Source organism: Bidens hawaiensis, unplaced genomic scaffold (genome assembly GCF_021521415.1).
Source record: "Bidens hawaiensis isolate Kalapana, Puna unplaced genomic scaffold, B.hawaiensis_p1.1 tig00033876_1, whole genome shotgun sequence".
NCBI classification, from domain to species: Eukaryota; Viridiplantae; Streptophyta; class Magnoliopsida; order Asterales; family Asteraceae; genus Bidens; species Bidens hawaiensis.
In genome coordinates, this window is record NW_027495839.1 from 66199 (window position 1) to 78658 (window position 12460).

The 12460-nt window shown below is 34.1% G+C and overlaps 2 protein-coding genes and 1 non-coding gene across 3 annotated transcripts; 1 reads left to right on the plus strand and 2 right to left on the minus strand.

Annotated features, from left to right (window-relative positions):
• Positions 1–1584: 1584 nt before the first annotated feature.
• LOC143585523 (uncharacterized) lies at positions 1585–5250 on the minus strand. Its single transcript, XM_077067292.1, has 3 exons — positions 4864–5250; positions 3588–3623; positions 1585–1659 (listed from the first exon to the last, which is right to left on the minus strand). Exons 1-3 carry the CDS (start codon positions 5248–5250, stop codon positions 1585–1587), a joined length of 498 nt encoding a protein of 165 aa, XP_076923407.1.
• Positions 5251–6526: 1276 nt separating this feature from the next.
• Positions 6527–6714, plus strand: LOC143585528 (U2 spliceosomal RNA). The gene has a single exon (XR_013144556.1). It is a non-coding gene; the product is annotated as a U2 spliceosomal RNA (small nuclear RNA).
• A 3746-nt stretch (positions 6715–10460) lies between these two features.
• On the minus strand, positions 10461–11894 carry LOC143585516 (two-pore potassium channel 1-like). The gene is made up of 2 exons (XM_077067287.1): positions 10793–11894; positions 10461–10666 (listed from the first exon to the last, which is right to left on the minus strand). Exons 1-2 carry the CDS (start codon positions 11683–11685, stop codon positions 10477–10479), a joined length of 1083 nt encoding a protein of 360 aa, XP_076923402.1. The 5' UTR covers positions 11686–11894; the 3' UTR covers positions 10461–10476.
• Between the last annotated feature and the right edge of the window lie 566 nt (positions 11895–12460).

A 12460-nucleotide genomic window follows, 5' to 3' on the forward strand; every position in this document is an offset into this window, starting at 1 on the left:
TCTTATTGACGTGAACTTGGTGTTTAACTGTTGGGTTAATCTGGGGAAGTCGGTTATGGGCCATGCAGACAGGCCAGCAGAAGAATTGCCCCATGTAGACCGAGTTATATCAGGTTAATCGTGAACGTTGGGCTAGTTGCTGAAATAGAGGAGACGTTTATTTCTTTTGCATGCCTTTTGTTTTGTTATTGACTAGGTTATTGACCCGTGCATGACACGGGTGGAAATATTGAAATTTTCGAACAAACATTTGTAATTTGAAAGGGCAACATAAGTTTTTATATTTTATTGGGGACAGCGTACTTTAAGTTGTAAGTAATATTGGTATGAAAACAAATGTTGTGAAATATAAAAATAAACCCGAATAACATTTATATTACAATCTTTGGAAACATAATCAAAAGTTGATAATGCAAAATTCATAAGCTACTAAAGGCTTCCTTATAAACCATATTTCTTGTTTTATTTATAACTTTGTCTTCCTTGTCTAATATAATGATTTTAACACGGTCTCTACTTTTCACTCTTAATAAAGCTACATAAAGTTATCTATGTGTAAACACTGGTTCTTTAATATATATGCAAATCTTACTAAAGATTGGCCTTGATTTTTGTTAATTGTCATTGCAAAACAGACTACAACTGGAAACTACATTCTCTTCAATTTAAATGGAAGTTTTTTTATCTGAAGGGGTTAGACCACTATGAGTTACATAGTGTAATAACCAATATTAGTATCTGAAATAACTTTTACTTCAATAGAAAGCCTACCGAAATTAATTACTCGCAATCTAGTTCGTTACACAAGCCATTCTTCTGATCAATATTCCTTAGTAACATTATTGGCACACCGATTCTTAATACTAGCTTATGAGTCGAAGTATTTTTGGTTTTGTTGATTTTATTTAGCATAAAGTGATTATGAAAATTTTAATTCAAATTTAAATATTAGAAAAGTAATTGGTATTATCCCACTTAAAAGCAAAAAATTTGGTTTTTTATATGGACCTCATCTAAATTTGTGAATTTTGTTGCTAAGTATGGAAACAATATAATTAAGTGAACCGAATATAAGTAAAAAAAATTATGGAGAGATATCTTTGTGGCTCTAATTAACATAAATTGATTCGAATATACATCTTAATTAAACCATGTATTTTAATTGGTTTTAAGAAAATAAAATAGTATTGGATAGATGAAAATAATGTTCCATATCATTTAAAAAAAAAAATACAAAAAAAAATTATGAAAACATACATTCAATATTATTAAAAGTCTGCTTGTCAAAAAGGTAAAAAGGTATAATGTAGTTCACAATAAATATATTAAAAATAGTTTAAAATTTTGTGTTACAAGTACCTAAATTTTAGTTAATAACAAACTAATTTGTATTTATTTTATATAACTTATTTTAGTTAATAACAAAATAAATTTAAATACAATATACTGTATTAATGCTTTTAAAATAAATGTTACCGTTCAAAATGCTAGTAAGTGGTTTTCTTGGCGCTGAAACTGCACGCTTACAAAAAAATGCATTATTAGAAAAACATTGAAAGGATAACTAAAAAAATATCAAAATGACTAACTATTTGAATTACTCTTCTTATTGGAATATGCTGATTGACCAAAATTATGGTTCTTTAATTGTGAAGACATCTGTAATAAAATATAATATGGTTAGCATATGAAAAAGATAAACAACATTTGAAAGATATAATTTGACTGAAAAATCAAAATCAAGACAATTTATTCTTATTTCCATAATTTCAATATGACCGCATTACATTTTTCATCCTCGGCCTCCTTTAATCATTTCTGTTTGCTTGAACTCACCTCACCATTACTTTGTAAATTCTTGATTCGAAAAGCTTTTAAGAGTTTTAAATTAACTAATGTTAGTAGCCCCTTTGTACCTAAAATAATACCAAACTGGTCATTTTAATCATTTGATTATGCATGAAACTTAATTTCAAATGTACACAAAACTCCACATTTTAACCAAAACTTTGTACTATGATCCAAATCTGATATGAATAATAGAAACTTTGTATAATGTGACACTTTGTTGGCTTTTTTACCAAACAATCAACATATTAAAAAGATCATATATGTGTTGAGTCAAAACTAAAGTATGACCTGCAGATTTGACTTTTAAAACAAAGAAAAAGAAATGTTTATAAAAAAATTTTACATTAAGAACATTAATGCTTGGAATTCCATGTCATTAAACATATAATTCAAAATTAGGAAGTAACTAATTATAAACTTTCAAGATTTGAATTACTAAATCAGCATAATAAATTGTGATTAAGAAATATTAGGAAAGCCAACTCAAAATTAGGAAATAATAAATAAAATTAAAATGCTAATAAAATGTGATTGTGTTAAATTAAGTAACTAATAATTTATAATCATAATCAGTTACCGTATTACCAGTATAATAATATGATAATTTAATATTCAAAATTAAAATTACTAAAACCTATGATTGTTAATCTGAAAGTGCACTAAAAAAATCACATGATGAGGTTGCGTTTTATCTTTCCTAAGCAATCCTTCATGGCCATTTGCAAATCCCTTAGTGTCACCCTTTTATTAAATATATATTATTAAAGGGGGGAAATTAAACAATAATAATAATATAAAGAGAAACAACAAGCTTTTACTCAGTTTAACAATGTTAATCCCGTGTTGAAACCTAGCAATTGCAGTTTCATTCAAATTCAAATGAAGTAATTCCGTAATAAACTTGGCTCATTTTATGAGTTAAATCAATAATTTTAAAATGAATATAACAATTCTCATAAAGTCCTGATTTTTTTATATGAACCTCAAGTTGAAACACTGCATGAATTTCAGTCAAATTCAAATTGAGCAATACAATACCAAATTTGATTCATTCTAAGAGTTAATCATTAAATTAAACATGAATATAATAATTGACATAAAGTCTTCAGTTTAATTCTATTTCAGCTTTGCATATATACAATTACCTGTAGAAAATATAACGAAATGTTCATGTAAGCTAAGTAGCACGGGTACAGCAACGATACGGCAAAAAAAATATAAAAAAAATACAAATATATTAAACAAAGTCATATATATATATATATATATAATTAAAATGTAGTGTTACAAATGAAATATACAAACTAGAGAGACTAGATTAAAGAAAAAACACCATTTTATGTAAAAGTTTAAATGTTTTAGGATTAGATTCATACAAGTGAAACATAAAGGGTTTAAATGTAAAGAAAACCTAAACTTAGTTTAAACCTAAAAACCTAAAAAATGGTTAATAGCCTTCACATTTAGCTTGTATCTTCTTCCTTCTTTTTCCTACTGCTCCGGCGCCGGAATCTCCGTTTCGGAGACTTCGAACACGCCGTACCCAAAGCCTAGATACGTATTACATCCCGTCCCTAATTTTTGAAAGCGGCCGGGAAACGTTTCGGCGGCGTTTCCGTCCCCGGTTCGTCCCCAGGACGGGGACTCCACCTCCTTTGGCGTTACGGTGCAACATAGCATGTAAGTTTACAACCCAAAAAAATAATGAAAAAATATAAAAAAAAAATTCAACTTACAATAGCTACAATTTTCAATTTTCCATATTCATAAATCTGCATCAAATAAAATTCAATTTACAATTAGGAATTAAAAAAGAATAATAAAATTACAAATATAATTCAAATCAATCAACCCGCTAATGGAGATTTTGGAAGCTCCAAAAGTTGTAATTAATGGAAACATATATTGAAGCAAAGGTTCGTGAAATCCGTTACATACCTCAGATTTTCGATGATGAATTTGGGCACATGTCTGATTTAGTCTAAATCGAAAATGTAATCTGTGATTCAACATAAGGGTTTGTTAAAATAGAGTGACCAATGCTAGAATAGAAGGATAGAATCCAGAAATCTTTTAACATACCTGGTGGAATTGTCCGAACGACGGTGATTTGTTGAAGAAGCTCTTAAATCGATTGAGAGAACAGTTCAATTGAAAGGGAGAAAAGGTTTGTAATATGATGTTTTAACATGACTTGATTAAACAGTCAAGAAGGAAGTCGAAAATAATCGAGGGGTGAGAGATTAGGGTTTGAATTTTGTGAAACGGTTTATTGACATTTATTTAATATTTAATTTTTGATTTTATTTTTGAATTATTTAATTGTGAAGAAAATCTAACAAGGCTTGATATATATGGAAATAAAAGGGATTAACCAATAAGAATAGACCATTTGTTCATAAATCCAATTTTTTAAATAGAATATATAGATATATAGATATAGATACGTTAGTAAGGCTGTGTGCTATGTGGGGGGCTTCGAAGCCCCTCCACAGTGCCACGTCAGCGCTACGTGGGCACTGGGGGCATCGAAGCCCCAGGGCATAATGCCCCTCTATGGTGAGGGGGCTTCGAAGCCCAACCTTTTCTCTTTTTTTTTATAAAACAAAAAAACCAATACAATAATATATAATACAATAATAAAAAAATACAATAATACTAAAATACAAAATAAATTAAATAAAAAAACATGTAAAAAAATTAAAGCTATTTTTAGTCGTCGTCCTCGCCGTCATCTTGCTTATTACTCCAAAGATGTTCAACCAAATCCGATCGAAGGCTGAAATTCATTTTCCTTTTTCGTGTTTTTAATAAATTAGCAAGTTTCTCATCTTCGTTTAGTGTACAGATCGGCTCTGGCTCATCGTTGTATTCGCCTTGGCAAACTGCTATACCCGAGTCCTCCAATATCATATTATGCAAGATAATGCAAGTGTACATTATGTTTCTTAACTTATCCATTTGTAGAAAACGACCCGGTTGTCTAATGATAGACCAAAGTTTCTTTAATACACCGAATGCCCTTTCGATGTCTTTTCTTGCCGACTCGTGTTTTTTCTTGAAATACTGACGTTTTTCGTCAGTCGGGCACGTAAAGCTAAGAACCAACGTGGCCCACTCCGGATAAATACCGTCAACTAGATAATATCCGTATTCGTAGTTGACATCGTTCGTGGAAAATGAGATGTCGGGTGAGACTCCGTCTGTGAGGCGGTCAAAAATAGGGGACGCATTAATCACATCTACATCATTGTTTGCACCGGGCATCCCAAAAAACGCATGCCATATCCAAAGATCAAATGATGCAGCCGCCTCAAGAATAATTGTTGGGCCATCATGATCACCCCGATGATATTGACCTTGCCAAGCAACAGGACAGTCTTCCCATTCCCAATGCATGCAATGAGGCTACCAAGCATCCCGGGAAAACCGTGTCTTTGATGATGCACCTCGTATATTTTTTGTACGTCGTTTTGAGTCGGTTTCCTCAAATATTTTTTATGATATAGTTGTGGAATACCTAAGTTTAACAAATTTTATGAAATTCATGCTTAAAATGTTACGGTTTTGAAATAAATAATTAGAATATTAATACTCACATTCGCAGAATGTGTGAAGCGCTTCACGAGCCACTGTCGCCGACATCTATAAGTAATCTTCCATGGCGTCGCTCGCAGTCCCGTATGCGCTAGTTGACGAATTGCCGCCGTGCAGTTTTGCATTGTTGAATATCCCGGTTTACCTCTCGTGTCCGCCCGTTGTTGGAAGAATGCATAAACGCTTTCTAAATCACCAACTATTCGTAAAAATAGTTGGCGACTCATCCGAAAACGTCGCCGAAATCGTTCCGAATCAAAAGTCGCGTCCGGCGAAAAATAATCTTTCATCAACCGGTCATGTGCACCTATGCGATCCCGTTGAAGATGAGGCCGTCTTTTAGTGGTTGTGAGCTTTCGCAATGCTGGACTGCAAGTTGGGCGGCCTCTAGAATGGCACTAAATATCGCTTCATCCTCTGAATCCGAGTCGGAAATATCGTCCATATCGGGCTGGAAGTCGGGTGTCAAAGATGAGTCGGAAGACATATTTGGGGATAAAGTTTTATAAAGTTTAAATAGGAGAATGGGATGTTTGTAGAGATTGGGTGAATGGTGTATATATATATTTTATATTATTTAATTTTTTTTAAACGGTCTTATAGCCGTTGGTGGTGGGCCCCCCACCTCACCCCCCCTTCCGCGCCCATCTTCCCCTCCACCGCTCCCCACCCATCAGCGCCCCCGGCGGTGTTTGGAGCCCACCGCGCCCCTCTCCCTCTTCCTTCCGCGCCCATAGTGCATAGTCTAAAGATTTTTGTACACATTTCAAAATGGATTTGGCAGGTAATGTGTCAGTCAATTGTTGAAACTTGAAAGCTTTATGACCATAACTCCCGAACTTTTCTTATTTCTTTTTTTGAGGACAGTTTATCAGACATTAATCTGCACTTCATTAATCATTATTATGTTATTAAATTCTGAGAGACGAAAAGCCAATGGGAAGGTTTCTACATAGCCAAGACACATTTAGAAAACCATAGGGAAAAAAGTCTTTATCACTATCCCGCATTGGCTGTGTGAAGGAACACAAATATTAAAGGTCAGATATATAAGCAGCGGCCCAAGAATGTGAAAAACATACCTTTCTCGGCTTTTTGGCTAAGATCAAGTGTAGTATCTGTTCTTAATATCTAATATGTGAGCCATCGGCTCACTTGATATTAATCTTATTTTTTTATGGGGAAGACCCGTCAAAGTAGTTTGCTGCTTAGGTCTTCAAGCATCGTCTTGGTCTTACACTACCACCAAGGCCTGGCGCACCCCTCCAAAACATAGTCAAGTTTAGTAGCCCGGTATCTGATTGGTAGTATTCTATGTAACATGTTGAGTTGGTTCTTTTCTGTCTTCATGCTCTTTGCTTAAGAATTCTTCCAAATAGGATACTTGATAATATCCTTCTTATCAAGTTGATATGATAGGAACTTCAAGACTACAATATTGTAGTAAGCTGGTTTCTTTAAGCATGTCTTGTTTGCGAATATGTTATCCCGATCATAAATTAGAAAACTTTTCTCTAGTTCTCTGATGAAGAGAGAGCTGTCACAAGGGGCTTATGACTGCTGAACCCATAAATAGTATTTCGCTTTCTTGAGCTGATGCTGATATAAAACTCTTAACGCATGCTACTTCTCGGTCATTATTTTTACTAAAAGAATATGGCATAGGAACTCTAACTGAAGTTTAGTTATTGAGAAATCTATGTCTCTCTTTCTATATGGCATCATTATCCATGCTGAAGTTCTTGATCATTTTATCCTAATGTATGCTCTCCAAATGGATTGTAACTCTATAAATGTCACTCATTCATTATTATGCAGCAACAAAATCTCTCCTTTTGATGTTGAAATTTGTGAGAAAGAACTTAGATATACATGTTACGACGTTATGAAGTATTTACAACTTTTGAAGTAGATTGTGTAACATTTGAAGTAGATCGGTCTCCTGTTATAAAATGTTTTTTATCGAGTCAACATTGGCTTGGAACAAAATTGTCAAGTAACTTAAACTGATTATATCACTGCTTAACATGCAGGTGCCGTCAATGGAACTTGCACGTCTTTCCATCCATTTTACCTCATTATTAGTATGCTCCATTCTTTTGATAAACGCTACGTTCATAACTAGTGCAGGTGGATGAACCGAGGCAGATATACGACCTTGTGAGTAAATTTGGATGAACCGAGGCAGTTATGGGTGATGCCAGAATGAATCAAGTAAGTTCCCAATAGTCCTATTTGTAGTGTTGGATGAGGGTCAATCAAATGATCAACATTTTACTCTTTTCACAGTTTATTAGACATATATAAGATATTAATCTGCAATACTTGTTTCATATAATTCTGGGATGAAACTAAAGGAGAAAGGTCAATCAACATATCCACCATCGGACTTCATGACCTTCGATCAAGATTGAGCTTAATTCCTCAGGATCCAACCATGTTTGAAGGAACTATTCGAAGCAACATGGATCCCCTTGAAGAGTATACAGATGAAAATGCTTGGGAGTAGGGCTGTAAACGAACTGAACGAACACGAACAAGGCCTTGTTCATGTTCGTTCGTTAAGAAAATAACGTGTTCACGAACGGTTCCCGAACACTTACCGAACGAGATTTTGTGTTCGTATTCGTTCATTAAGGAAATTAATGTGTTCATGAACACAAACGAACACAAATAAAATCGGCAGAGACTAAACATTGAGACCGATGTATTCATCAATGTAAAAATGAAAACCTGTAAACGAATCGAATGAGCACGAACAAGGGCATGCTCGTGTTAGTTCATTTAAGTTTAAAAGAACATAGACACTTAATCGAACAAATATTTATGTTCATGTTCGTTTATTTAAAAAGGGAAATTTGTATTCGTTTGTTTAAAATCTAAATAAACATAACTGAACAAAGTATTTAACATACATGAACAGATGTAAATGAACACAAACAAACATAAACGAACTTAAATGAAAACACTTAAATAAACACAAATTAACAAATATAAAACCTTTAAGCAGATGACCTATCTAGGTAATATTTAATTTTTTTCTATTAATACATAAACGAACATAAATAAACAGATATAAACGAACTTAAATAAACGAACATAAACGAACGTTCATGAACATAAATGAACGAACGGAACATGTGTTCATGTTCGTTCGTTTAATTAAACGAACACAATTTTTTTGTTCATGTTCGTTCGTTTGTTAATAAACGAACTTCCCGCCGATCGGTTCACGAATAGTTCACCGAACGTTCGGTTCGTTTACAGGCCTACTTGGGAGGTAACTGAGTCATATAACGTCTGTTTTAATTATGCATTCAAACGCCATATCGCACCACAATCTAACAATATTTGTAACTTCAGGCTCTCGATAAGTGCCAACTTGGTAACAAAGTGAGGAGTAAGGAAGGAAAGCTCGATTCACCAGGTTCGTTAAACCGAACATAATCATCTGGTGGTGTTTTGGCACGTTACAATGTCAGTTTGCCACATGATATTTTACTTATAGTTTTCTCTTTTCATACAAAATGTTATAGTTAGCAAGAATGGAGAGAACTGGAGTGTGGGCCAAAGGCAGCTGGTGTGTCTTGGGCGCGTGCTACTCAAGATAAACAAAGTCTTGGTACATGTGAAGCTACTGCATCAGTAGACACTGCAACTGATTGTATGATTCAACAAACGCTTCAAAAACACTTTACAGACTCTACTGTGATAATGATTGCACATCGTATCACCTCTGTGCTTGATAGTGACTTGGTTTTGGTTCTAGAACAAGGTTGGTTTCACAAAGTTGTTGATCAAGCGTGTGTCTTTCGAGTTGAAGTCTCTATATGTGTACCTTTTGTTCTGTATGCAGGTCTGGTTGACGAATATGACTCTCCAAAGAAGTTGCTAGAAGATGACTCGTCTTCATTTGCAAAACTTGTAGCTGAGTATAGTATGAGATCGAATTCCAGTATGTAGAATATTGCAAGAACCTAATAAACGTATTTAGTTTTATGTGTAATTTTTATTTTAACGTCAAGTGCCACGTTGAATGCAACAGGATCCATGTTAGTCGGTAACTTGTAACATGCCACAGAATGTTGTGTAACTTGTAACATGTCACACTTGTTATATGGTATGTTACTCTAAAGGTTTCTATTAGTTTTTTGAGTGTGGTTCTTCAAGTCATCTTCTTACATGGTTGTGTGTGTGAAATCCACGGATGTGTGCTTATGGAGATAACCTAACACTTTGTTTAGCTTTACTCAAGGTTGGCTCAAGGGAGAGTGAAATAAAGCAATGGAGCCTCCACTTTTTTTGGGCCACAAATTTTAAAAAGTAACAATTACATGTAGGTAAATTTGGTGTAGGTAATTTAAAAGGTAACAAATTATACATGCACATTGATGTCATGTGACCCTAATTTTATTATGCGCTTTAGACCCCCAAAAAGATTGAGAAGACCCTGACTCTATAAATAAAACCAATGGACATTTGGTTAGGAGTTTTAATTAAAGTATTAATTTGACGTCTGGTTACAGTTTTCCAGCGTTTATACTTAATAGCTTATTCGATATCAGGTTGAAACTGAAACTCTAGAAACATTGAATTTGCATAATCCATCACCTGTTTGGATAAATTTGATTTAGGGATTTCACAGCAATGTCGCGAACATCCACAGAATTTCAAAATAACCGAATCTCGATTATGCTGTAATTTGAAACATAATTTAGTCAACTCATTATTAAACAGTCGTTAATTCACTGATAGAGCCCTAAGACAACTTGCTACTAAATTTGTTTGATTTGTAGGTTAGAAGTTGATTATCACATTAAATTAGAAGTTGTAGAAAAAAAGTCAAAAACAATTATTTTGCACAACTACTTGATAATTTTACAGTTATCTCACTAATCAGTTCCTTATGACCATGATTAAGCATAATCCACTTCTACCCAAACACCAAGAACTGATTAATCAGTTCAAACTCTCATCCAAACATCCCCCTTAGGCTCCTAATGCTTATGTTCAAGATACTTGCACACCTTACACTGATAACCGGGGAGCTATACTATCAGAAACTGATAATGCTGTCTGGGATAACCGAATATCAGAGACAGATAACGTTCCAGTTTTATCAAAATCCAGTGATTCAAACTCATCCATGATCGGTGTGATGTCATCTTGGCTGATCTTTCCCATCTCTTTTAACTTGTACACAACAAACTCAGCAGCCCTGTTCAATACCAAAAGATAATAAAAACATATATCAGAACTCATACGCTAATTAATTATAAATTTATAAATTAATTCTTGTTATTTTATATCTATTTCTATACTTAATAGTTAAGACTATACTTACATGATGACTCCATCGCCATCAAAATCAGCTGCCTCGAGGTCAGAAGCCGTTGTTTTTCGTTTAAGAACCCATTTAACCAACGATCGTTGCTTTCTTTCGGTGTACAACAGAGCAAAAGTAAACAACAACTGGGCTACATAAACCGTACCCAATAAAATCCAGAACAAAGCAAACACGCGCCCGCCTGTTGTTGAAAAACATTTATTAATGTACCCGAGGCCCGTAAGTGTTCCAACAACACAATAAAACGCGTGAAGGAAATCCAAATCTTCAACTGAAAGTAACAGACTGGTTCCTACAGCCATAAGTACCAAAAGCAAGACCACCAAGATTATACACTTGTTTCTCGCTGCGTTTGTTTTGATCTTTTTAAGGATTTGTGCTTCACTGATGGTTTCATTTAGATGTAACGCCTTTTCTAGCATTCGTTCTTGTTTGACCACTAAAATCTCGGCTGCTTTAACTAAAACCAGCCCGACAATTATCATGCCCGAGACCACAAACAGACACGCGAGCAGGATTGTGAGCGTGCTAGCCGGAACAACGTCTCCATACCCGACAGATGTCATTGTTACAACGGTGAAGTAAAGTGCATCGAGTATGCTGTTTGTTTTCTTTCCTGAAACCTGGTGTTGGGTTAGACTAAAACAAAGTGTGCCTGCAGCTAAATATGCAAATAATATGACAGCTATTTTCCAGTAATTCGGGTAGAAATTATCAAAAACAGACTTGGGACATTGTTTAACTGCTTCGGGATTTTGGTCATGATAAGTGAAGCAATCTGTCAGCGGGGCGCTTTTAATTCTCCGGAATCTTTTTCTCTTGGCGGAAGCTATTTGATCGGTTACACGCAGGTGCGTTGGTGAAGCTTGTTTCAGGCCATTAGTTGTCATGGCAAGAAATTAGTGAGCAATAATAAGGAAACTTTAGGAACACAGAGTGGCTCTGCAGGGGTATGACTATGGATATCATTTAAACTTATTTACTTAATATTGAAAAAAAAAACATGTAACGTTATTTTTGTGGCCCCTATAGCATCTCCAAAGTCATAGGTCTAGCAGGCTGCTAACAATGACTTTATTTGAAGTGGATGGGACCTGTATTCATTATTTCATTGTGATTGTTTTGTTTCTTGAATTTTATTGTGCTAAAAAGATATACAATTATATTTAATCACAGCGCATTTCCGTTCGTTTATATCATATGCATAAGGTGTTTCACTTTCATTTCAGAACTTCTAAACGAAAAGATTGTGGTGTAAATCCGTTTTACGTCAAGGGGCGAACAAGTATTGATAGAAAAAATATGGTGTACCTGAGGATCCATCTAATTTGACCCATGTATTCTAAGAAAATGAACTATATTTATTGAAAAGATGTGTGAAGTTGAGTTGCTTTCCTAAGGTAAAGTTAAAAACATAAGGGCCAAAGTCCAGAATAGTACACACCACAATAATCCACATATAAATCGCTTCAATCATAGTCACTTCTTTTTCAATCAACTTGTGAGAATTATTATTATTATTATTATTATTATTATTATTATTATTATTATTCACACATTTACCTAATTTATGGCGCATGTGCTGCATATAGAAATTTAAGATCCACTTAAAATAAACCACTGAAAAGTGGTACATGTACATATAGAAACAACCTTAAAAATTTT